The 26953-nt window shown below is 40.4% G+C and overlaps 2 protein-coding genes across 3 annotated transcripts; both read left to right on the top strand.

Moving 5' to 3' along the window:
* The first annotated feature begins 78 nt into the window (after positions 1-78).
* FH (fumarate hydratase) lies at positions 79-16415 on the top strand. Of its 2 annotated transcripts, none has more exons than XM_082314175.1 (10): positions 79-230; positions 5405-5539; positions 6304-6414; positions 9017-9193; positions 10141-10323; positions 11283-11448; positions 13255-13458; positions 14633-14760; positions 15465-15618; positions 16189-16415. In XM_082314175.1, exons 1-10 carry the CDS (start codon positions 111-113, stop codon positions 16329-16331), a joined length of 1521 nt encoding a protein of 506 aa, XP_082170301.1. In that variant the 5' UTR covers positions 79-110; the 3' UTR covers positions 16332-16415. The 2 variants fall into 2 exon arrangements, with proteins under 2 accessions (XP_082170301.1, XP_082170302.1); XM_082314176.1 differs by lacking the exon at positions 79-230 and adding an exon at positions 3487-3604 and having other exon boundaries at positions 16189-16413.
* A 145-nt stretch (positions 16416-16560) lies between these two features.
* On the top strand, positions 16561-26831 carry CHMP5 (charged multivesicular body protein 5). The gene is made up of 8 exons (XM_082328062.1): positions 16561-16749; positions 21758-21862; positions 22625-22671; positions 24252-24345; positions 24426-24497; positions 25595-25703; positions 26090-26202; positions 26691-26831. Exons 1-8 carry the CDS (start codon positions 16681-16683, stop codon positions 26739-26741), a joined length of 660 nt encoding a protein of 219 aa, XP_082184188.1. The 5' UTR covers positions 16561-16680; the 3' UTR covers positions 26742-26831.
* The last annotated feature ends 122 nt before the right edge of the window (positions 26832-26953 follow it).

Genomic DNA, 26953 nt, shown 5'->3' on the forward strand with positions numbered 1-26953 from the left:
GCCGGCGCGGTGACGGTCGCCCCTGCCGCCTTGACGCTCGTCCGGGGCGGCCCCGCGCTCTCTCCCCTCCCCGCGGCCGGCCCCCGGCGGTGCTCCCCCCCGCCGCCGCCATGCACCGCTCACTCCGCGCCTGCCGCCGCCTGGGCTGCACCGCCGGCCTCCTCGCGCGACAGCCGCCCTCGCGCGCTGCCGCCGCCCGCTGGGGCCCGCCGCCGCCGCGCGCCGCCATGGTGAGCACCGGGGCAAGGGGGGGGGGGGAGGGGGCGAGGGGAGCGGTGACCTCTAACTGCCGCCGCCGGTGGCTCCGCCCCCTGCGCCCGCGGGCGCTCGCGACCCTCCGTCGCCACCCCCCCACCCCTCTCCGGCCGGAGAGGGGCGGGGGAGCGGGCGCGCGCTGCCTGAGGGGCGGGCGGTAGCGCCGGGCCGGGCCGGGGGCTGTAACCCGCTGCGTTCCCCCGCGGGGAGGGCGCCGGCAGCGGCACCGGGAGGACGTTGCCGCCATCCCCGGTCGAGCTTGCGCCGCCGTTTCCCCTTTCCGCCGGCGAGGCTGCGGGGCTTGTCGCCGCGCGGCCTATGGCGGAGTGTGCCGGGGCCCGGCCCGGCCCGGCCCGGCTCCCGCTCGGCAGCGCTGGCGCAGCCGGATTTGCGGTCCCGAGGGGGTGGTTGCTCCCGGGGGCGGGCTGGCCGTGCCGGCAGCCTGGCGTCAGGAGCACGGCCCTTACCTGTCTTGGCGTGGCCGGGGAGGGGAGGGAGGGGTTATCCTGACAGAAATGGGGGTATCTGGAAAATCTTGGGGGCTGACTGAAAACTAGGGAGCTTTCCGCTGAGAACTGCCCGTGATCTCTAGCAGGCATCCTCAGCTGTGGTTCAGGTACAGTCAGTGGACTGCCATGCTGAAACGCGAGTGGGACTCGTTTGTTGTACGTGGCTCAGTGTAGAAATGAAAATGGTATTCGAAGGAGGAGCTCTGAACCTCGGTACTAACAGCTAGGAAGTTGCAGGGAAACCTTAGTCTCGGGTGCACCTCTCTAAGTTCACTCCTAAAAACAAGGAGGTAGCGTGAGACTGCTGGAAAAATTCGAGCAGAAAGTGGGGTGTTTAGGATTTGATGCTCTTAATAAAATTCACTAGAACATTAGTCCCCGATCTGTGATGTTGATTAAGGTACAGAAAATAGCATAAAGCCCCCAAGCTTCCAAATGAGCGAATAAACTGTATGGTGGATGAAATGTACCTATATAAGAAAGTCTGCTCTGACACAGGGTACGTAACTTATAAACCTGTCAGTTAGTTCCCTTTTTTGTCTTTCTTTTGTGGCACCATCCAAGAAGAACATCATAGTCTTCTTACTTGCTGAAGACCCAGTATTTAAGAAAGGCTGCAGTCTTAGAAGAAACATACGTGTTTTGATCCTTGCCTGTCAGAAATATGATCTATCCTGTAAATAGGCATTAATAATTGCTTGGGTTTAAATAACGGCAGTGGTTATAGCAAAATGTCCTTCAGTGAATTTGGAACTTCAGCAGCCCTTGAATTCTTACAGGAAAACTTTGGGTTTTTTTATTTCCAAAAGGACAATGTAAAAAAAAAAAAAAGTACCAATGAATACTTAAATTAAAAAAAACTTCACCACTTTTTGATGTTTGTAGAGATTTTTCAGCAGCAAGAGTTTGTTTTGGAACACCTTGTGTAGACACAAACGTGTATGTTGTCCTGTAGTATGACTATTGTGTTGCCTTAACTTAGATCTAAATTGCACAAGATGTTTTAAAAGGAATTGTGGTCATAATGTTCTTTCCTTCTTCAGCTGAATGTTGTAAAATACTCGGGTTTGGTTTCTAAAGAGTAAATTTCAGAATTTGTGACTCGATACCATAAAGGAGAAATGATGCTTAAAAATGGAAACATGCTAAAGGAGAGCAGTTGAGCACAAATTCCATTTTCTGCTGGCCTTTGAAGATTGGTTTTGACATGCTAAAAATGATGATTCTTTGAATTGAAATACTTATATCCAAAAGTTGCTGCATCCTTAAATCAGAATGTAATTTTCCACGGGAAACATTATTGCAGTAGTTCTGCCATTTGAATATCGCTAGTACGTCATGGTGCAATCAGTTCTAGCTGATTAGTTCCCTGCAAGAAGGCAAAGGTACGGTTATGTTTGCCTAACTGTGTAAGCTTTGGACTACGGGTTCCTAGGATTTTGGGAGGCAGAGTACACCTTGTCAGGCCTCTTAAAAATATGTATATCTGTTTGTTTTGTAAAGGTGAGGAGTAGTAGTTCTGAGCTGAGACTTGCTGTAGCTATGATAGAAACTAAGTGAGCACAGGAGTTTGCCTTGGCTTGTGGCAGAGTTGCTCCGTCTCCTTTTGGCTTCTGGCATGGGAGGACACAAGCGAGCTACTGTTGCACCGTTTTACAGCAGGTTCCCTAGGGCAGGGAGTGACTGCAGAAACCGCTTTAGATACGGGAACTGGGACATAAAGCCAGTCAAGAGGGTGAATTCCATCTAAGCAGTGGGAGAAGCACATTTTTTACATTGAAATTCAGACAGTGCATTCTGCAGACTGCTACATTAGTCTTAGGGTAGTAGTGAAGTTAGTTTAGTGACTTTAGTATGTATGAAAAAAATCACTTTGCTTTTTTTCCTAGTGTTACTTTTTACTCTGTTAATCAGCACATGACATTCAGCTTAAAGCAGTTTACCCTGTTAACTTCATTGGAGTTTGTGAATGTGTGTAACATGGAATTGGCTAGGGAAGTAATTTTTTTTAATAACAGGATTTATTTGTTAAAAGGTACTTGTACGAGGAGGTACTGATCCTATTTGTTTCACCATTGTTGACATTGGAATTATGTAAGTTTGAGGAATCAATTGTGCAACTGCTAGCTTTTTTGTCTAAAAGGTTACAGGTAGTTTAACTTTTTTATATTGTTTGAGTGTGGATACTTTTGGTGATTGAACCACTGACAATATCGAGAGCTGGGCTTGGAACTGAATTGGTTCTGCTTATCCCACTCTAGGAAAAGCTTGACATTGTCTGCTTACACAAGGTGTCCAGAGAGCAGAAGTAGGATTTCAGATGCTATGCGTCAATAATCTCTACTGTTGGAATATTAGTTTGTGTGTACGTACAGTAACACCCATAAGCATCCCCATTAAACATTTTTGGTAGTAAGATAGTAAATAAGTGCTACGTTCTGTTTCTTGTTAGCATGTAAATGAATGCTGACTGATTAAAATAGGATAAAGAGGATTAAAGAATATAGGAATGGCATACTGGTCCACACTAAGCTTTGTATTCTTCTGGGGTCAGTGTCTGGGAGAGCATCAGCCAAAACACAAGGTGTGGGGAGCAGGACAGCAAGGCTGGAACACCCCTCCCTCCACACGCATACTACCACCTGCAGCTTGCCGTCCACGGGGATGCAGACCCGGACAGGCTGCTGCAGAAAGTCAGCGTTGCTGGAGAGGGTGTTCTGCCCAACACCCAGCTGTGCCCCTGTCCAAGAAGATGGAGACCCACCAAGCAAGGAGCAAGTGAAACGGACCAAGAAACAGAAAGAAACATTCTGGCTTCAGAAGCGGACACCTAGGGAAGAGTAAGAACTATGCAAATATATACGATGCTTTCCTCTTACTCTGACCCAGACTCCTCATTTTCACGTCAGGGAATTTCCTGAGTCTGTGGTTTGTCTGTATGATAACCTCCTTTAGATTTTTCTTCTGAGGGCTTATCTTGCTTTCCCTGAACTCATGTGGGCTTCTTGCATCCGTAGCATCAGCTGGCAAGGAGTTTTGTCAGTCTGCTACTTGTGTGAAGAGCTGCTTCCTTTTGCTGGCTTTGAACCTGACTCCTACTAGCCTAACGTTATGGCTCCTGTTTCTTGTGTTGGAAGAGACAGTACGCAGCTAACACTTATCGCCGTTCTACCGATGCCTTTATTGACTTCAGTTTTCCTTCAAACCCCAAGTTGTCTCTTTTCTGAATGAAAAAGTCAGTCGTCTTAAGAAAGCTGTTCCCTGCCTTTCATCAGCCTTACTGCCTTTCTTTGACCTGTTTCCAGTAATACACTTTTTGGGATGAAAGAACCAAATCTGCACAAAGACTTCAAAGTGTAGATGAACCATCATGGCACAGCCATGTTTCTTCTTGTATCCTCTGCTTTTCTTAACAGTTCCTAACATTTGATTTTCTTGTTTCACTGCGCTGCAACGCTGACTTGATGCTCTGATTGAGGCACTGACTTGATGCTCATTGCAGGGGGGTTGGAGTAGATGACCTTTAACGGTCCCTTCCAGCCCAGACTATTGTATGATTCTACGATAGAGCTGTCCCAAGGACTCACCCCTGAGGATCGTGGTTAGGTCAGAGCCCAGCATTGTGTATGTATATACCCTACCTAGGGAGCTGGGATTGTTTTACTCCATCTATGATGACGAATTAAAAAAAAGACTTCCTGCCCTTAATGAAGACTCTGCAAGAAGGTAATCTCTTCTGGGGAAGGATCAACACCTTTCTCAAAGAACACTGGGACTTTGCTGACTGAGGCGTGGGGAGAAGAAGAGTAAACTGCTCTTGCTTCCTGTCCAGTCCCTAATTTTTGTAGAGCTGCATGTGAATGGGATCACATCGTCACAAATGAACGGGTTGTTTCACAAAAAGTAACCATTTACTTTTTAGTTGGTGTATGTCAGCTAAAATTAATTTACCTCTGGCTGTGTTAGATAATAATGCATGCTAGGTGTATACGTGATACAGAAATAATGCCTTACATAAATAATGCACAAAATATACCTAGATGCAGTTTCTTTGTGTTACACAGCTAGGGTAACTGTGTTCCTGGTTTATTAGGCTTAAGAAGGTAATTAATTGTCAGTAACTTGACAGTGAGTCAGTTGCTCCCTTCCAGTATTTTTCTTCTGTCCCATGTGCAGTGTGGATTTCAAATAGGGATTGTGTTACATGTATGTTGTCTGGGCGGATGCCACCTGAACTCTTACCGTGCTAGTTCTTAGGTTTGGTTTTAACAAAACACCAATTCTGTAAATTGTAAGATAAGTTACTAATTCTTCAAAAAGAAGAAACTGAGTCTTTCATCAGGATGATGTGTTTTGTACAGAGGGCAGCCGAGTTCTTAAGTCTTGCGGTGCTGCCTGTCACCAGTGGGTCTGCTAGGCTACATAATGTTAGTAGTTGTGACTTGTAGTGAGACAGGTGCTCAAACTAGAAAAAATGTCTTAACTTTGAAGATATAATTAGAAAAATACCTACGACTAGCTGTGTGTCTTTGTTTTGTTTTTTCCCCCCTTCTTGCACATTTTTTCTTAACCGTATGTGCTTTCAAAAAGATTGTGCTGTTTACCAGTGTTTGAAATAATTTCTTTTTCCTTTTCCATAGTCCACTCAAGAGGCTTTTAGAATAGAATATGACACCTTTGGTGAACTGAAGGTCCCAAGTGACAAATACTATGGTGCCCAGACCGTAAGATCTACAATGAACTTCAAGATTGGAGGTGTTTCAGAAAGAATGCCAGTAAGTAATTTAAAGCTGTGTTCATTTCTTCTCTTTATTTTGGATGTGAGAGTGAATACCTTCTTCTTAGACTTTTGCTGGGAATATGAGCAACTTTGAATTTTGAAGTTAGAAATTTCATGGCAATGTATTGTTCTGCAGTAGAAATATTTTTTGTTGCATTTAAATAAATTGAATGTTTTTTTTGAATAATTATTTTATTGTGTTGCTTAATTTTTTAATAATCAGGATGAATAGAAATGTATCTTTCACTTTGCTGAAGAGGAAAGACCACATGGAATAATTTGTTTGCTGCAGCCTTATGCACTTTGTTATTGAAGATGTTCAGTGTAGCATGAGTTGATACAAAGTTGCTCTATGCACAGCTACACCTGAAAAACTATTAGTGTGCATGCACTTCGTCATGCACTGGTTTTGCATCTACTGAAACATCTCTCAGTTTGCCCTCAAAAAGGCTATTATAGAAATAGAACCAGTTCTCTTTTTCTGTTCATTTTAATGCATGTAATATTTTTCGATACGCAAAGCATACCTGGACTTACAAAGAAAGGATAAGCTGTGTGCTGCTGTCTGGACTGCTTGGATAAACGTTACTGCTAATGGAAGCACAGGTCATGTGACCTGACTGCTCTTTCTTTTGGTTGATGGACTACTGCTGGATTTAAGTTCAGGAGTTTTGTTTAGAACTAGACCTGCACTATAGGTTCCCCCAATGTCCTTTGGGGGAAAAAAATTACGTGTTTAAACTTACTTTTGTGTCTCAGGTTCAAGTTATAAGGGCTTTTGGCATCTTGAAGAGAGCAGCTGCTGAAGTAAATCAGGATTACGGTCTTGACCCAAAGATTGCTAATGCCATCGTAAAGGCGGCAAACGAGGTAGGAACAAACTGTTCAAAGTACTAGAACTGTCATTGTGTTTTTGTTAAGCTTTTCACAGGAAGTTTGGAGGCTGGGGGAAGAACTCTTGCATTTCTCAAATTGTTAGAGGAAGGCATTTATTGTTAGTAACTTTTGGTTTTCAGATTGAGATATCATTTACTTAATATAATGTTTTACTATTTATTACATTAATGGAAGTGATAGAACGTTCAAATACATTTTGATACTTAAGTTATAAAAACAATGTAACTTTTCCCTGCTATTAAGACTACTCGTTACTTGCATAGTGTTGACTCTTACCACATGAACAGTATAAAAAAACCTGGGAAGGGAATGGAATCTCAGTTCATTCAGCTAACGTGAAGTCTGACATGCCAAGCAAAGCTTTTTCGTTTTGGAAGTCTCCAATCTGTTAAGCAATTGCATCTTGGTAATGTGAAGGCCATCTGCAATCTGAATAGTTTCTCTGTTACTAGTCTGTTTCCTCTTCAGACTTAAGCTTACTAGTAAATCTGTGCTTTTTAAGTATCACTTTTATAGCTAAAGAGGACATGATGTGACACGCAGGGGCATCTCCTCTTTCTCAGGATAAATGCCACCCAAGTGCACAGAGTTGTGAATGACCATTATTTGAGGTATGGTAATACCAGGTGTGTTGCTTTGTGTAAATCAACAGATATATTTACCCAGAAGCATTGTTTTACAGGGCTTTCTTGTTCTGACTAGCTTCAAAATGTTTCAGTATTTGCAGACGCCTTATCCTCTTTCTGCCAGCTGTAGCACCATAAGTCACAAGACTCAAGAGCTTTGGAGAAGTCCAGAATATGTCCAGTCCCTTCCTGTGGTTCCTAGGGTTCTCCTCGTCAAAGGCAGATCAGAAGTTTTGGTGGCTAAAGGTTACTTAGTTTAGATTCATGGGTTCTGAAAGTTGTTTGGGGCTTTTTTGTTGTGTTTTAAAAACACTCCTGCAGTGATATCCTTTCCCTTATCCCCAAAATTATTTTCTAATACAACTGAAAAAGAAAGAGAATCAAGCAAGGAATTAAGTTACTTCTGGAGGTGGGAACTTTGTCCCTGTATAAAATGGGAAATAGATAAGATCCTTTCCTGAAAAGCGTGATTCCTGGAGGACTGATGTATCGTGATAATCTGGAGATAGTTATCTAGCCTCACAGTTGTGACAACAGATCCTTTGCTTTGCATTCTCAACTTTTCTGAGGCTAATATGCATGGGGGTGATACTTCTGAGCACAGATTTTGATACTATCACACACACACACGTAGAAAAATCTCTAAATGCACATAAGGTTCAACAGGCTCCAAAAAATGTAGATTGAACAGGAGACTATTTGTACTTGTTGTTCTGTTTTGATTTGAGATAGTAGTTGTCATCGCCTACCTACAGAAGATGTAAGTTGGTGTAGTCATTTTTGGTTGACCAGGACCATGTTCCCATGGGTAATCAGGAAGTCAATACATATGAATCTTTTTAAGTCGATGTGATTCTCTTACTTGTTTATATGTGTAACGTATTCAGTTACAGTTGAGGTACAGTAAAGACAGTCACGAGTCCTTTTTAGGCACCTCTCAATTTAAAGCCATGTAGGTCCAGGGCAGTATTGCCTTACAGGAAGAGGGTGTTTGATACCAGCAACCATCTGCCGGCTCTTTGTGTTGATGCAAAATCTAATGTCTACAGGTATAAGAGGTCTGGAACGTCCCTGTACGAAATTTATTTCTGGAGAAGTTTCAGAGTCCGATTGTATAAATATCGTGTCCTGCATGTACATGACAGATGGCCTTTGGCAAAAACACCTCTTCTGGGGGACTCTTTGCCATAACGAATGGACTTCTGAATGCCTCTAATTCAAATTTTTGTATAGTTGTGATCAGCGTTCAGGGTGAAACTGTGCAGCTGCTGAGCTTGATTTCGTAGGAGAAAGCAGAGCACCCATGCTGATGAGGAGTTTGTAAACAGATAAGCACTGTATGAAAACTGCTGTTGCTGACACCCAAAGGATGGTCGTGACCCAAGGGGACACACAACACTGAATCACTACCCTGAAGCACCTGACGTGCTCTGATTGAGAAACTACTTAAGAAATTTTCCTTCCCTTTCCTTCCCTTACTAGGCTGAACAAATAACTGTGGAAGGGAGAACCAGCACATACTACCTCTAGTCCTACCCAGGAAGATTAGAATCCAAATTGCTTTAAAATTGAGGACGGTGGGGGGATGTTTTTGGACTTATAAAATCATCTGCATTGTTTGGGAAACAGAAGATAAAACCTAAAAGACCTTTTAAAAATCTTTTCTTTCTGTGACTGTAGACCATGAAATCAAATTATGTATTTCTCCGTGTTTCAGAATTCAGCACCTTCAAAAAGCATAATAAAAGGTTTTTTTCCCTTTTAATATCTGGTATTACATCAAATTCTCTTAATTATTCTGGTATAAATTCACAATTGTTATATATAGATTTACAAATATAATGGAGAACATTATTTGAATTATTAGCTATAAAATTCTCAGGTTTATGCTTTTAAATTATTTTTTTTGTTCCAATAGAACAACTTTTCTCTCTCTTTTTCCATTATAGGTAGCTGAAGGAAAATTAAATGATCACTTTCCATTGGTGGTGTGGCAGACTGGGTCTGGAACTCAAACCAATATGAATGTCAATGAAGTCATCAGCAATAGAGCCATTGAGATAATGGGGGGCAAACTGGGGAGCAAAACCCCAGTACATCCAAATGATCATGTTAACAAAAGCCAGGTTGTTATACTTGTATTATACTTCTTTTAATGTCAAAAGTTTTTTTTTTGAATTGTGACTTTTGAATTCTTTTATAGCCACTGTTTAGAATTTAAAAAAAAAAAAAAAAAGGAGTTTTGTGTACAGCTTTGGCAACAATTTTCCAGGTTTTTCAGTTTAAATGAACTTCAAAACCTTCGTCAGTGACAGTATGAGCTTTTTAGATTAAAAATTTTGAACTCATTCAGGAGAGATGAATTGACACATGATGTAATGGGCAGAGGCGGCCTGGTGACAACCGCTGCTACTGAGACAGTCTTAAAGAAGTTAAATATAGATCCAGTTTCTAAAGGCTGGATACTTGTAACTTATCTCCATAATGCATTACATAAAACATGTAGAAAGAATAATAAAATGGCTGAAGTCCTGTCATGGGTAATTTTTCCCCAAGGATCGCGGTAGACCTTTTTATTCTACTTCACTCTTGGTATTTCCTTCAGATTAACTGAAGTTTAAGCCACTAACTTGGTTGTATCCCTTCCTGATCTTTTGTGCTTACTCAATATCCTGGTAACTACGGATTTAACATCATCAAAGCAACATATAGGTGTTTTAAAGTCACCTACAATTCCTTTAAAATCATCCATCCATTTGTTACCCATCTCTCCTAACTACTGTAGTAATTCTTTTTCCTTTTTTTTGTCCCAACGTTGTTGTGAACAATCTACTCAAGTTAACTTTCTGTGGGTATAGTTATAAAAAGTTGATTTTATCAAGAAGGTACTGGACTGGAATTTGGAAGATTTGATTATTTCTGCAGACTGACTTGTGGAACATTCTTAAGTTGCTTACTCTTAGTTTAATTTCTTCTTGTTTATAAAATAAAGAGAATAAAGCCATACATACACATCTTACAGCAACAATGGTGAGAAAAGCTTGTAAATAAATTTCTTGAATTTCCTTCACAGAGTTCAAATGACACTTTCCCAACGGCAATGCATATTGCTGCTGCCCAGGAGGTTAATGAGGTGTTGTTACCTGGGCTAAAGAAGCTACAGAATGCGCTTGAAGCGAAATCCAAAGAGTTTTCCCAAATCATAAAAATAGGGCGCACTCATACACAAGATGCTGTTCCACTTACGCTTGGACAGGTAAAAAAAAAAAAAGCATTTGTTTGGAAAATTCTTGTAAATATATTGGAGGAAACTGAGGCAAACTCGAGGACGCCTAAATTAAGTTGATACTTTAAGAGAAATTATAGGAAACTGGCTGAATCTCAGTCAGAATATTTTCATCTTTATTGGAGTTTGCTGGATGCTGTACTCTTAATAACCGCATCAAAATTTTCTTAATTTTTTCCCATGTGTGTTTTACTTGTAATAGTAGTAAGATACAAATAATTTTTAAAAGATGTTCCATTACCAAATAACACAGCTTGATATTTCTGTTACGCTAACATTGGAAGGAAGAAGGTAGGTAGTCTGTAATCTCTAAGCTTATATAAATGTGGTTTTGCCAACACGCAAAACTACTAAGTATTTTGAACAAAGCTCTTTTATATATGATCATATATAGATATATGATAGCAAATCTTAGTGATCATATTGTCAAGAATGGCTTGTATTACATTCATTTCATAATGAATTAACTTAAACTGAATTGATAAAAATCCATGTAAAATTTGTGGATTTTTTCCAAGAATGCACAGGTGGGGTTTTTAGTAACTAAAATTAAGTGAAGAAGGCCTAAGATCCGTTTCTCTAATTGTACCTTGAGAACATTAGCTTAATCTGAGAGCGGATTTACCTTGGATTCAGATCCTGCTAAATACACAACTGAGATAAAAGGCAAGAGAAAGATGTATTGTGTATACATTTTTATATGTGTAGGTTGTTTTTATGTGTAATTGTTTGTAGAGTGAGAGTAGTCTTGTAATATATGTAAACTTCCCCTCTTAATGAAAACATGCTAAGATTTAGCATTTGGGTAAAGTTCAATGCCTTCAGGTTTTTAAAGAAATTAGTCCAATCGTTAAAAATCTAAATAATTCTAGATGCTTATTCTTGGTTCTTGTCTTTTTTCCTTTATTTTGTACTCCTTTCTTTCAAAGGAATTTAGTGGCTATGTGCAACAAATTAAATATGGCGTGGCAAGGATTGAGTCAACCATGCCAAGAGTGTATCAGCTGGCAGCTGGTGGGACTGCAGTTGGTACAGGATTAAACACAAGAATTGGCTTTGCTGAGAAAGTTGCTGCGAAAGTGGCTGAACTGACGGGTGAGGAATGATATTTCAGAGTGATCAGGAAAGCAGTGTATATAACATACTGTCAAATTCAAACTAAGTCTTTCAGTTTCCATACTTCTCATAAGCTCAAATGGTATTTATATTTTAACGTGAAACTTTCTATTAATGCCGCATGTTATATGCCTGATTTTTCATGCAATGTATTTTTATAATTATACTCAGTGCATTGAAAGAGACTGAAATTACCATGTTTTTCTGAGCAAGGCGTATTGGAGATGGATACAGTTTCAGGCTTCTATTATTAGCCCAGCTATAATGCTTCTGTCTTGATCTTTGCTCCTCCGGCTCTCTTAATCTACAGTGACTTAGCACAAAAGAAGGGGAAAAACCCTCCCAAAGCCACTATGTTTTTTCATGCAAAAGAGTAAAAGTATCTGATTTTTTTTTTTATGCTGTCCTTATAGATCTTAAAACTTAATTTACAGAGCCATTGAGTTTTTTGATCTGTAAACGAGATCTTCTGTGTCACAGTATCAGTTTTTAAAATGCCCCCAAAATGAATGCATACGTCCGTCATTTAAATTTGCTGTAAGATCTGAAACTGCTTATCAACAGTATTTTTGTTTTAATGGATCTGTTATTCATGTCTTGTAGAGGGTCAAGACTTTCTTGTACCCTGAGAGGGAAGAAGTAACTTGTCATGAGCAACAGCTGCTGAGAAGCAGTGCAGGCCTTGTTTTGGTGCTTGAAGAAGCCATCGGTGGTGTTAGGAAGCTCTCCCATCTTAACGCTTGTTAGGTGTACCATATAGCAGGTTGCACGAGTTTAAAACAAGTAAGGCAGATTACTGAAGTTCCATATGTTCTTACAGGGGAAGTTTATTGGCAAGGGCAAAAGGGAAAGTGTGGAATGATCTCTGCAACTGAGCAGGCAGCTATGCAATTCAGAAGCCCATGCAAATTGGGTGGGATTTGGTGTTTGGCAGGAACTGCAGAACACTAGAAATTATGGGGGTTATGCTGCTCTCGTTTGAACTGGTAATGTAGGCTCAGAGCAGTAGTTTTGTGGGGCAGAAGTCCAGCCTACTGTCAGTCCTTAGCGATATCCATTACCACTAGTACAATTCTGCTGAGACTTTTCTTCCAGGGCAAAGCCCTGAAGAAATGTTTTTCATTATGGAACCTAGCCTTAAATCGCAGGCCTTTAATTAATGTAAACAGAGCTGTTGCTTCTATTGCTTGTGTGCTCTTGCTGTTGGCAGCAGTTTCAGGCATCCTCCTAAGTCTGAATCAGCTCTTGCATGTTCCGTCTGGTTTGTTGTTCCCTTCTAGTGCTGATACTTGGATGCATCTTTTTTCTTTAAGTAGCTAATTTTTTTATTTATCCTAATATCTGCACTGTGCTGCAAAAACCTCTATTTTCATAAATGGGAGAACGCATCCCCGCAACTGACAATCTAAAGAATCTAACTTGATTTAATGGAAGAAGTTTGGGCTAACTTGTAAGAGATTTTTGACCTTCACAAAGTACTGTGGTACAAAGCGATGCTTAGTCTGTCACATAGTATGAAAGCTTGAAATTTGTACCTTTGTTGTGGGTAGATGGGCAAGTTTTGTATTCTTCTGTATTTTAGTGACTTCTATTATGTCTTTTGTATTGAATATAGTCTGTTCAAGAAATATGATTGTGAGGAACGGTCTAGAGAACAGAGATGATCTTAGAGCATTATTAATATTTTTTGTTTTTAATTTATTAAGCTAATTATGTGTTTGATTATCTGGTTTATGTCTGCAAGGAAATGCCTCGCTGGTTTAATGTTTCCTGCCCTCCCTGTAGGTTTGCCTTTTGTCACTGCTCCAAATAAGTTTGAAGCTCTTGCGGCTCATGATGCTCTAGTTGAACTCAGTGGAGCTATGAACACAGTGGCATGTAGTCTGATGAAAATAGCTAATGATATTCGTTTCCTGGGTTCTGGACCACGCTCTGGACTGGGAGAACTCATCCTGCCTGAAAATGAACCAGGAAGCAGCATCATGCCAGGTACAGAGAAAACATACAGAGAGAAATTGTCTGTTTCTTTTGTTTTGGACCACTAACTCTTAACAGATATTTACCAAACAAATGTCAATAAGTCCATGATTCAACACTTCTGCCAGTTTTTAATCTTCTGCCATATTTTACCAAAGTTTGCGTTCATAGAAATACTTGCTTGCACAGCTGTTTGTTGGGAAGTGTTTGGCGGAGAGTAGTATCTGTAAACATATAATACGACTTCATTAATACAAGCATACTTCTCAAAACCTTCTTTTAGAATTGCAAGATCTCTACAATTTTTGTGTAAAGACTTTTCTGAAATAAGCTTTAAATGATCTAATCTATGAATTGTAGCAATATCATGAGGTAAATTGACTGCTGTCTTTACTTCCTAGCATGATTAGCGTTATGAACACAGATTATTTTCTTCTGCAATGATCTCAGTGTATAGGAGGATAAGAAAGGAAGAAATAATATTAGTAATCATTCTTTGCATCTCTCCTAAAAAAATTTTGTGTATGTGAATATTGTACATCCAAAATTATTCTAAGTATATTCTTCCTCTATGATAAATTATAAAAGAAACAGGTCGTGAGCATATCTGGCTTTCAAAAAAAACAGATAATGAATGTTCTTACTAGGATTATTTCTAGAAATGAAAGCAACCATAAGACTTTCTTGTTTGGAGGCCACTCTAATTTGGTTGGTTTTTTTTTTTTTCTCTCCTGGTAAAGTAAACAGTGTATTAATTTTATTACAAAGTAATTCTAACAAAATTAGTAATACTTTTATTAAGTTGACTGAGATTTGGTAATCATTTGCCAGAAATGCCTACTTACACAAATAAAGACAGGTTATAATCTCTTGACTATTAAGGACAGTGGTAATTAACGGCTGCTTAGCTCATGCACATTTTATCCAGCTCTCAAAGTCTTGGTAGATTGCTAAAGCAGCCATAGATGCTTTAAAAATCCTAGCTGAATTACTGGAATAGTACATTGAATTTAATATCATGTATGGAAATTATTTCTTTTCTGTGGTGCACAGATACAGACAAGTAAGACATGTTACCTCCTACAAAACATCTGCTGTTGAATGTGATTTGATAAATGAGGGAAGTACTGATTTTTTTTTTTTCCTTCCTTCTTTGGTAACCTTTTTCTTTCTCTTCCACAACCAGGAAAAGTGAACCCTACGCAGTGTGAAGCTGTAACCATGGTGGCAGCCCAAGTTATGGGAAACCATGTTGCTGTTACTGTAGGAGGTAGCAATGGACACTTTGAACTGAATGTTTTTAAGCCCATGATGGTAAGTTGATAAAGTTTTAAATATCTAGGACTTTTAAAATCATGGGATTGGAAAAAAATGGGACTCATAATAAAATCAGTATTTGTCGCTTCCTTACTGTGTCTGTTTAGAGTACTGTTTTTTTTCCCCTCCATCTGAACAAACTTCTTCTAAGCATACAGCACCTGGTTTTGACAGAAAAAAAAAAAAAATCCTGTTGAACAGCCAAGAGACGTACCTAGCAGAAGATAAATTTTTGTAGAAACAGACACCTCTCCAAAAAAAAAAAAAAAAAAAAAAGTGGCACGTTATGGATTGTCAAAGTAGAGGACTAATGCCAGACATTATTGTACTTTATATTTTTAGATGTCTTCTCTTGATTGGTACCTGAGGGGGGAGATGACAACGAATCAAATGCCTTCACGTATTTTTTACTTGGTTATTTGTGAACTGTTACAACAACACGATTACACATGCTGTGGTGGTCTTAATGCAAGAGGAGTTCTGCTATTTGAATGCTTCTCACAAATATCTTTAAGTAGGAGTGGCTGGGCTTACCCTGCAAAAGGAGGAGGGTGTATTTATTTATTGTGCTCCTTTTCTACAAACAGCCCGTTAGAGAAGTGGATATTGGGGGGGGCACGACTGGTTATGAACAAATGTGCGGGACTCTGTGACTATTAATGTCTGAATGTAATAGTTGGTATTTCTTTCTTTTTTGTTAGATAAAAAATGTTTTAAACTCTGCAAGACTTCTTGGAGATGTCTGTGTTTCTTTCACTGACAACTGTGTAGTTGGAATCCAAGCCAATACAGACAGGATCAACAAACTAATGAGTGAATCTCTGATGTTGGTAACAGCCCTTAATCCACATATAGGTAGGTTTAAGGCTCAGAAACTTCTCAAAACGTTATTCTGAAATGTTTTGCGGCAATGTTATTTTGCACACGTTATTTGTATTGTCACAGTGTTTAGGAGACCAAGTCATGGCACAGACCAAGTTAATTTACTTTATTGTCACCAACTAGTGTTACTGCTGAAAAAGATGTGTCCTCCTTGCAGTGGCCATACCAGTGCATGATAAAAATAATTCTGATGAGAGTCAAAAAAAGGAGATTGTGAGAATTTGTGTACCCGGTGTCCTGATTTGACCGCTAATAATGAAAAGTGGAAGATGAAGAGGTTTTTTTTTTTTTTTTTTTTTAAAGAAAGTCACATAAAACTTTGATCTAAATGCATTAAGACCAGAATAACAGACTTTACCTGCACTTTAAGTACGGAGTCAGTGCAAACATGTGGTGCGCATCTACCGCCAATGGAGCGAAGGGGTAGTAGCAGTACCTAGCAAGTCCATTCTCCAAAGGCCGGGTGTCCTCCTTTTTTCTCTCACCTCTAGCAACTCTTCCGTAACTGGGAGTGGCTAACTGGTCCGCTCTGGTTTGCTGCAGGGTACGACAAAGCCGCCAAGATTGCCAAAACGGCGCACAAGGAAGGGACGACGTTAAAAGAAGCCGCTCTGAAGCTGGGGTTCCTCACCTCGGACCAGTTCGATCAGTGGGTGAAGCCTAAAGATATGTTAGGTCCTCAGTAACTTCTTTAAAAAGTAAAAAAAAAAAAAAAAAAAAGTGTTCTTAACATAAAAAATAAATAAAATAAACCATATGCGATGTGCTTTTGTTTGGCGGCCGGGAGCCGGGGCCCTTTAAATACCGTCGGGCCAGCGCCCCCCGTGGCCAATCGCAGCTCGCCGCCGTGGAGGGAGGGCGGAAGCACTTGCAGGGCGGCACGCCCCGCACTTCCGCCCTCGCCGCGGCCCCGCCTTGGGGGCGGTGGGCGGGGCGGGGCCGGGCCGGGCCGTCGGTGCGCTTCCGGGTCGGCGGGAGCGCTGCTGGCGTTGCCGGGACCGGGACCGATACCGATACCGAGGCGCCGCCGCCGCCATGAACCGCTTCTTCGGCAAAGCCAAGCCGAAGGCGCCCCCGCCCAGCCTCACCGACTGCATCGGGACGGTGAGTGCCCTCCCCGGGGGGCCTGGCTCGCACCCGGGCCCCCGACCCCCGCGAAGGGCCGGGGCCGGCCGATGCTCTGCTCTGCTCGGCCCGGCCCGGCCCGGCCCGGCCGCCGCCTCGGGAGGGCCGGGGGAGCGGCGGGGCGGCCGCGGGGGCGACACGGCCAGCCCGGGCTGTGGGGCGCGACCGGCCGGGCGAGGCCCTCCCGCCCCCGGCGGGTCCAGGGGCCTGGGCCCGGGGCTGAGGGCGCGCCCGGAGCGGCTGCGCCCCGCGGGCCGTGCCGTCCTCCGCTCCCGTGGGCGTGGGGCTTCGTGCCTGAGGTCCTGCGTGTTTGTGTCCCTGCCCGTACGCGGAAGCGCGCGGGTGCCCGCCCCGCCCCGCCCCGGAGTCACGGGGGGGCGTGGGCGTGCGCGGGTCCGGCGGTGCAGCCTGTGGGCGTGCACGTACACCGGTACGTACATTTGTACGTATGTACACCCATGCCTGTAGTTGTTCCCTGTGCGTAGCAGCACGTCCCATAAATGGATGCACACAATGTGCGTGTAAGGCCTGGCTCCTCAAGGATATTTTCAATATTTCCATCTGAGGACTTCAGTGCTCTGATTGCACTGGCTCACTCCTGCCCCGCCACGTTGTGGGAAGGCAGGGACAGGGGCAAGGGAACCAGCCCCTCTGTCCAGCACAGAAGGTGGGAGGGCAAATCTCACCTTCTGATAAAGATTGTTCCATCTGCTACAGACGAGTGTGCCGTGGGGTCGATGGCAAGATGTGTGCAGATGGACGGTTAAACAAGCCCAGACCAAGAAACAAATGCTGAGGAAACATGTGGTAGAACACTTTGCAGCTGTTGTAAAGTTGGCCTGTCTGAAACAGAGGCCGAGGAAAAGACTTAAGAAAGCTAATCTTGTCATTTCGCAGTCTTTTTTTCTTGTTTTTTTGGCTTTTAAGTTTGTGAAGAAAACCATGGTATGTTTTTACAGCTCCTATTGTTGTAAGCTAATTTTAAAAGGGGGAGAAAGAACACAGAGGTCTTGAGTATTTGTCTGAGTGATTAACAAAGTCAGCTGAAAGGTCAGTAATGCTTGTGGTATAAATGGAGGTTAACTAAGGCTAGCTAAGCATTGTCCCTGGAACCTGACAATAAAAAGTTTCTGTGGAAAATCACCATTTTCCTCCCAGAAGATTTATTTTCCTACCCAGTGAAGAGACTTTGAAGTTGAATACCTAATGTTTGTCAGTGCTTCCTACACAAACCCGTGCACATCAGTCTCTTGCATATGCTAGCGGCTGGGGCGAGGAGAGAAGTGGTCATAGTTAGTGTTTTTCCCAGTATGTTATTTTATTGGCAAAGAATCTGCATTGCTTTTTAGCAGTATTGAACCCAAACATAGCTCCAAGTACAGTTAGTTAGAACAATAAATAAAGCATATTCCCAAAAATCAGGATGAGTTTTCCCATTGTTACCAGTGAATGTTTTGGTGGATGGCTAGAACTCCAAAATCCATCTGAGATATTGTTATTAATACTTAAATTTGCCATTTCAGCGCTATAAGCAGAAGATCAGGAATTCTCTTCCTCACAGCAACCAACTCCATATTAGTCAGTTAGATTTTTGAGGGCTGATTTTGACAGTTCCAAGTTAACATGCATTTTCTAATGTTGAGACAAATCATAACAAAACCAGCCAGATTTAGATATGCCAGCAGGCTGTCTTCCACTAGGAGCTTGTTCAATCCCAGTGGATTTCTGGGGTACATGAAAGTCTAATTTAAACAGCTGCTTTGACTGGCAACACCAGGAATTTAGGATTTTTTTCCCAAAAAGGTTGCTGTCACCACCACCCACCAGGACCTGCATGCAGTTTTGATCATTTTCTAGTTGTTTCTAATTACATTCTCTGAAAATTTGGCTATACAAGACAGCAGGTTAACTGAAAAGGAGAGTTTCGGGTTTATTTTAACATATGTGGTGACTTGGCAACCAATGATGAGTTACAGGGTGTTTTTTAAGATACGAAATCAAGAGCCTGTGTTGGTCAGCTGTTGAGAAATGAAGGGCTGGCTCCAAGCCCAGCTCTTTGGTGCAAGGAAGTCTATAAATCACTGTTATCATTACTGAGCTCCATGTTAGCTTTTTGCCCTGTTTTGACAACTTTCAATTTCTGCAGATGGAACTAAAATTTAAGACAGTTCTGTGTACTAGTAAGTGTGGGAAGAAACACACTTCCTTTTACAAGTTTGAAGTTTATGAATTAACTTGTTGTGCCAATGTACGTGAAGTAATCTATCTGTTCTGTGAAAGACTTGCTGTGTTTTCAGGTCGTTTTCACAATAGTGAAGTCTCTAGTACAGGTCCTGCTAAAGGATTAGAGATATCATTAGATTTTTTTTTTTTTCCCTTAAATTCCGTGTGAGTTATTATTGAAGAGAGTTGTGTGAGATGTTGAAAAACTTGCGCTGTTTCTTTAGCACGTTAAATTCAACAGTTCAGAGACTCAAGTAATAGAACTTCTGTGTTGTTTTCAGTCTTAAACATATTTTGTTGTACCTTTTGAAAGAGTCAAATTGTTTTGTAAAATCTCTTACCATGTTACTTCAATGGTAATTAGCCATTAAATGGCAGTTAGGAATTATTGTATTTGGAGAGCAATGATTAATGTTCATAGTTACCATTTGTTAAAAATGTAGACAACTCTTATTAGGCAGTAATTATGCCTACGCTTTGGATGTTCTTTCCTGTGTATGCAGAAGTAGTATGACTGAACCCAATAAGATCAGCACACGATACGCTTTTTTTTCTGTGGTAGGAAAACAAGCATTACCTTACGATATCTAAACAATTCAAGATGTTTGCATTTAAAGAGCTGGTTCTGTGGATCATTGATCTTAAGTGTTTGCTGAAACCCAGGAAACACTTCTCCCTACTTTTCTTCGATGGCTGGTTACTATCAAGTTTGCCAGCTGGCTGTGTGATGCCCTCCTGTCTCCCCACGGGCACGTTCCCACTCTCCCTTGCAGTTTCTGCTCGCTCTCTTGCCGTGCCTGCCGTGCTTGCCTCAACATTGCACTAAGTGGCGGATTTTTTTTGTTCTTGCTGGCCGAGCACAGTCAGATGACTCAAAGCTGTCATGAGGCCGGTATGAGGAAGGATGCCTTGAGAACTGTGGCATTGGTATTGTTTTTACTTTTTCTGCTTTGAAAAAACACTCCAAATTTATGTTTTTTCAGAGAGTAAGTAGGAAACATTGGAACGAAAGGCTAATAGTTGTGACAACAATGTTAAAATTCAGTCTTACATGTGATGCTCTTAATATTTTTTATTTGAAATAAGCTGTGGTTTTGCTTAATAGGGATTTGGGATACCACGATCACTTTCTTTTGTTTAGATTGGGGCCCTTCTGTAGCAATGAAATGTACCTCAGTATGCCTTATTTGTGAATAATAGAAAGCAGCTCTTCAAGTCCTAGTACAAGTCCTAGTCTAGTTTTCTTTTGATTTAGTTTTCTTTTAGATCCGTTCTCCCCTCTTCTGTCCTCACTTTCAAAAGCTGACATCCTGTGTAATGTATGTGTGAAATTTTTATGTAGTTAATCGATTTCTTTCTCTGTTTCCTGCTAGTACTGCCTAAAATAATCATTATACAAACAAAACAAATAACTGTTTTTCCCCTGTGAAGGAGGCTGACCTCAAAGATGCATTTAGCTGACAAAGATCTTGAGGAGGTGCTACACTTTGAACCTACAATAGTTTTAAAATTGCAAATATATCTTTTTCTTGCTATTAGTAAAATACTTGACATAATAGAAAGCTTAATACAATTTTTTCAATGCCAGCTGTGCCCAGGCACTTTAATGTCTTGTGTGGAGTGTTCATATCAAATGTTCTGCTCAGGATGCCTCTGGAGAATGCATGTTGCTGGCATAGAGCAGAGATTTAAAAGGATCACTGAGACACTAAAATGAAAATCTGCATATTTATACATGTTTAGCCACACTATTAGCAAGTCAGAACTGTAAATTTGCACTGATTGGTCTCACGCTGTAATTGGAATGTTGTTATATTCTAATCCCTAGAGAGCCTCCTTGGAATGAGAAGTTAATAAGCTTTATTTTGTTGTTTCCAGAGAAATGCTGTGATAGTCGGTTCGTGTTAAGGAGGCTTTCTTTGGGTTTTTTATGAATTTGTGTATGCTGTTAGAATGATCTGTACCCATGCTTGGTTACGTAATTATCATCTTTAACCCTCTTATGCGGAAGGATTAAAATATTTCCGTCATGACAGCTCTGTGATATGCTGTGCACCAGGGCTGTTAGGGTTGACTGCTGGAGGTCTCTTACTGAGCTATGCAGCTACTATTGGGATTTGGAGCAAAAGCGCAGTAAGAATTCAGAGTAGCTACCAGGTGGAACTGCTGTGTCCTGGCTCCCTTTGCGGGAAGTGATGGGAAAAGCGTCTCTCTGACAAAGAAGTTAGGCACCTTTGAAAAAATGGCTAGGTCTGGACTTCTTAAATGTAACCAGTAATCCAGGTATCGTTCTGAAGAATTAATGTTCTCTCTGCCCACCAAAAATAACCGTCTAGCCTTGATGAACATGTCCCTGTCCCTTTTGCATTGCCCCCTTATCTGCCAGCATGGTACACTTAGGTTTTTCTGTTCCAGTTTAGTCCCTGGCACTGTATGTTATACTCTGGTTTCTCTTCAGATCATATGTTATCAGAAATTCCTGAATAGAGACCGTGACTTGAGTGGGTGTGCAAGGGAGCATCTCAAAATGATGAGAATATGTTACAATGGCAGAGCTTTCTGCAACTTCAGAATGCTTCTTGTGCTCCTTGTACAAACTATTTCACTTGACTGGTTTTGGATTCTCGACAAACTTTAAACTGTTTATAAAACCACTGAGTGAAGAAACAATTCAGTTAGAAGCATAATAAAACTTATTGTCCGGTACCTGAGTAAAACCTTAATGAATGTTTTGTTTGTTTGTTTTCCCCATCACGTATTAAAGGTGGATAGCAGAGCTGAGTCAATTGACAAGAAAATCGCTAGGCTTGATGCAGAACTAGTGAAGTATAAGGATCAAATGAAGAAGATGAGAGAGGGGCCTGCAAAGGTAAGAATCTTCTGTGGGTTTTAAGCATGAGAGGATGTGACTCACACTTCTTCTCATATAGAGGAGTGATTTAGCCGGTTCATCCAGTTCTTAGAACTGCATCTTGCCCTACTGATGAGATACAAGATCCTGCAGGATTATTTTTATTCTGAAGTGTCTCTTAGACATGCGTCTCTTGACTTTGAACAGTGTTTTCATTGGTTTTTATTTCTTCCGAAGTGTAATGTTATCTGTCAATCAGAAATAACTTGCTTCCCTTCTTCCTTCTGTTACCTGTATTAAGTCCGGTAGAGAGGCTGGTTTGTTCATCAGCCAAAATGAAAAGGTCTGCACTATGCAGAAGGGGAGTAGGAAAACCCATTTCTGAAAGGGGATGAACATGTAATATAAAATGTATCTGATAATAGACATATCTAATATAAACAGTATTGGTAAAGTACCTTTTGCAGTATTATTTGATGCTGACCATTAAAATGTGTTGATGAAAGATGGTTCTGATGGACTAAGTTTGACTTTGTATTCTGCTTATCAAAAGCAAATTCAAAAGCCAGAAAATTTGAAAGTATTTTCCATTAGAAGCTTTACATACAAGCCTATTTGGTTAATCATTAATGCAGGACAAATGCTGAATGGGACTATTGTTAAACCCTTTGCACTAGTAACTGAGGAATCTTTCCTTAAATGCGATACATTAGGTTTAAACAGTATAATCAAGAGTAAAGTCAAATATTTTTCCTAATGTAACAATATTCTGTCTTTCAGAATGCAGTGAAGCAGAAAGCGTTGAGAGTGTTAAAGCAGAAGCGAATGTAAGTTTAAACCTTTCTCAGTTTGGGATTAATGAAAGCCTGTTTTCTTTAAGGCAGGGGGGCACAGGTTCATTTCTCTTTCCAGTACTCTTGCTTCTGAGCATTCTTTAAAGAAAAATGCTGAACAAGCTAGCCAGCCTTGCAGAGTATATAAATTTGGATTGGGACAAGCTGACCTAAATTAGCTCATTATTAAAGCTATGCTTGGCTCCCAAACTTTCTGAGAGAGTGCCTCATTTTATATTATTAGTTGATTACTATAAATTGTGTACTGGATGATCTCGGTCTGGTTTCCTGGAAATCTACCCGTTCTCTGTGGACACCCTTTAGGATTTGAGCACATGTAGTGCAGGTAATTGTGTCTATGCAAAAAAAACCAGAGTGGACAGGATAGATGATCCTGTGGTCTGGTCTAGTCTAGTATACTGTCTTGAAAAGTGTCCAGCAACAAATACAAAGGTAAGAATGTCAGAACATGGCAAGTGTTCAAGGGTGCTTCACTGGAATATCTTCTAGTCCCTGAACTGCAAATCTCTTAGATGCTATCTGAGCCAAAGCTCATATCATTTTGTATTTTGTATCCTTCAGATGAATTGTACCTCTACAGCTGTGCTCAATTACTTGTTAAGTATTTGTGAACTCTTACCATCCAAAATATCCTATGGTAAGGAATGCAGTAGTTAGATGTTGTGAGGAGGACTGCTTCGTTTTGGATTTCGGTTTGGGTTTTTTTTGTTGTTGTTTTTGGGTTTTTTTGTTTTTTGTTTTTTGTTGTTTTTTTTTTTTTTTTTTTTTTATTATGCTGCCTGCTAATCTTACTTGATAGTTGTTCCCCTAGTTACAGTCACTGGGCCCCTCATAATAGGCTATCACCATATCCCTCAGTCATCTCTTCTCCATCTTGTTGAACAGTAATGTATTTAGTCATTCCTTGTCCAGAAGCTGTTTTGTATTTGGATCATTCTTGTCTTGCCGACCTCCTGCCTTGTATGTTTGAAGAACTCATTGTTCGTTTTTATGCTTTCATTTTTATGTTTAACTTGACATATTTTACATTCTTGATTGGATACAAGTTTAGCTTTGAGAAGGATGATTTCTTCATTTTTAAAGTCTGCCTTTTCTTTTTGGTTAGCCTTAGCAGTTTCCTTTTGCTACCCTATCCTCCTCCTCCTCCCTGCCCTGCAAAGCTCCAGTGCAGAGCCATTGCAGTTTGGATAACCTGCATCTCTTCTATTCTGCTTACAGCATTAGTGAGCACTGGCATGCATCGCTAACTTACAGTGATTAAAACTTTTGCTATATCCTCACATACTGCGTAAGCCTATACAAATATGGTATTGCCATCAATTAAAACAGAAGCTTAGTTCAGGAGTAGCTTTCTCTAAATACACAGACATGCGCAGTGGCCAGATTTTTATGAAGCTGTTTATTCTGCAATTGTTTATAATTAAAAAAAAAAAAAAATCTGTTCCTATCTTTAGAGTACTGCTGCAGATTTTTCATTTTTTTGAAAAATAAGAATTTTTGTGGCAACAAATAGTGTGGTGTTTTAAAGCCATTATTTGCATTGTTTTTAACAGGTATGAACAACAGAGGGATAATCTATCACAGCAGTCTTTTAATATGGAACAAGCTAATTACACTATTCAGGCACTGAAGGATACAAAGACAACGGTACCAGTATATTAATCTCAAAATTGTTTAATTTGTGTATGCTACATCAGATACAAGCATGTTATTTGACTCTCTTCTAGGTTGATGCAATGAAACTGGGGGTGAAAGAAATGAAGAAAGCTTACAAGCAAGTCAAAATAGATCAAATTGAGGTAAGCTTCTCTAGTTTAAATTATTAAAGAACAGAAACGATGTACTGAATTAGTGATGAGTGGACTATGTAAGGTAAGCTGACTGTTGTAGTTCACGTGAGTTTGCCTCCCTTTTTTATGGCACCACCATCATAATTCCTTCCTGATTTCTCTGGTACTGCACAATCAGTTGTTGGCCTTATTGCACTGATTGTTGTTTCCTTGCTGGGCTTTATCTTTAATCTGTCCCTTCCTTTCCTCTGCACTTCAGCATAAATGTTGGTGAATACTCCCTGCTATGGCTTTTTGGCCTTTTCCCCCCCTGCCCCATGTTAGCAACATGCAGATTGGACCTTTGCTTCCCCAGTTCAATGCAGTGCCTGATTAAAAAAACAAATCCCCAAACCAAAACCAACCAAAAAACCCCCACCAAAAACCAACCAAACAAAAAACTTAATTTCAAGAGGTCTGCGAGGCCTGGCCCTGTCTTCAGAAAATGCATTAAAAGCCCCCATAAGATCTCTAAATATAACTTAAAGTATGCTGCACTTAAACTCTTATCAAATGCCAGTGCTGAATTCCTTTAAGTTCTCTTTCCTATGCTGTTTTTATATATGGCCTGCATTGTAAACCTTTAGACAAGTGTTGTCTCCTTACTTGTACCCGAGTACAGTGCCAATAGGTATGCTAAAGTATCTTCTAAATTTTGCTGTGGCACCACTCAGGTTAGTGCTTATTCTCCAGACAGTAGATTTAATTTCTCTAGATTTCATACTCTCCTGCTTTTCAAGATAATGCTGGACTCTGGGTAATTTATTAGAGGTTTTCAATTTACCCTGAAGAATACTTAAAACAAAAGGATTTTGCAGAGATGATGTTTCAAGGTTCCTCTTTTTCTACTTCACACATTTATTATAATTTTAATAGTAGTTAAGGCCACACTATAGTACTGAAGGCATGTGTCTTGACTTGTATTAATGGTGCTTCAAAAATGGTTTATGCATTAAAAAACTTGAGTGCCTTGTATGTTGGAATTATTAAACTGAATTTGATTAAGCTCTGATAAATTTAACTAAAACTATTAAATATGGACTAGTTGAAACTGTTTCTTGCTTCAGGACATACAAGATCAGTTAGAGGATATGATGGAAGAAGCCAATGAAGTCCAGGAGGCACTGAGTCGTAGCTATGGAACACCGGAGATTGATGAAGATGACTTGGAAGCAGGTTAGGAAGGTGGAGGATGATTTTTACATTACTGAATGTAAAAATCATCATACAGTCATACAGTGATTTTTAATTTCATGAGTCATATACTTTAAGTGTGTTTAAAATAGTTTTAATCACTTTTTAAAACATAAAAGCCGCATTTCCTTTAAGAGCAGTAACAAGAGTATGAGAGAAACATGAGAGAGACACTAATGGAATGGTGCAATGAAGGAAAGAAGGTTCTCTCTATTTTGTGTGTGTGTATTCCTGACTGATTGCTAAGTAATGCTAAATGAGTATGAACGTAAGCATTCGGTATGAGTCTTGTTCCTCTGGAAGAGCAACTTTTCTTTTGCAAAAGGAATTCCTTGCCTAATTTTTCAACCAACATAATTACATTTCAGAACTGGATGCGTTAGGTGATGAGCTTTTAGCAGATGAAGACAATTCCTACTTAGATGAAGCCGCATCTGCTCCAGCAATCCCAGAGGTCACTCCTACTGACACAAAAAACAAAGTGAGTCCTTTCCTCATTAAAAGCAAAATACAGACTTTTTTTTGTTGTTTTGGATTAATCACATTTGTGTTGGTCACTTGATATTTGGAATCCTTAATATTTTGAACAAAAAAATGCGCTTAATGTTTTATGTATTTTGGATGCTATATATGAGAGAATACAGTGTATTGAATGCTCTTTATTATATTTTAAAGAGCTAAAATGGCATTTTGTAACTCCTATCTAACATTGTCAGTCTGCAAGGAGAAATTAAGTATACCATTACTGCTCCTAGTGTAGTTATTCTTAAAAACGTAAGAAAGTCTTCTGTATGTTTGCGTTTGGGGCTTCATAGTGAGGAGGAACACTGATGCTCTTATTTTCGATCCCAGCTGTCACACAGTGACAATTACAGATACATCACTTTATAGAGATTGTAAGGAAGTTTTTGTGACTTGCTCTGGTTGGTGGAAAGTTGTTAACCTGTTGCTTCTTTTTCTTTCTTACAGGATGGCGTATTGGTGGATGAATTTGGATTGCCAAAGATCCCTGCAACATAAAAGTTTCAAAAGCACAATGATATAATGAACTATACAAATCAAATGAAGATTTTTTTTTTTTTTTTTTTTGTTTTTAAAATCCTGGAGAATTTGTCCTTCCAGTGTAACTTTAATATCACTACATCCTAGAATGCAGTATGAATGGCTGGTGGTGTTCTTTCTTTGAAGAAAGTTGTTCTACTACTGACTTTTCTATTAATGGAAAATTCGGC

This window comes from Platalea leucorodia, assembly GCF_965183815.1.
Source record: "Platalea leucorodia genome assembly, chromosome: 1".
Lineage (NCBI taxonomy): Eukaryota > Metazoa > Chordata > Aves > Pelecaniformes > Threskiornithidae > Platalea > Platalea leucorodia.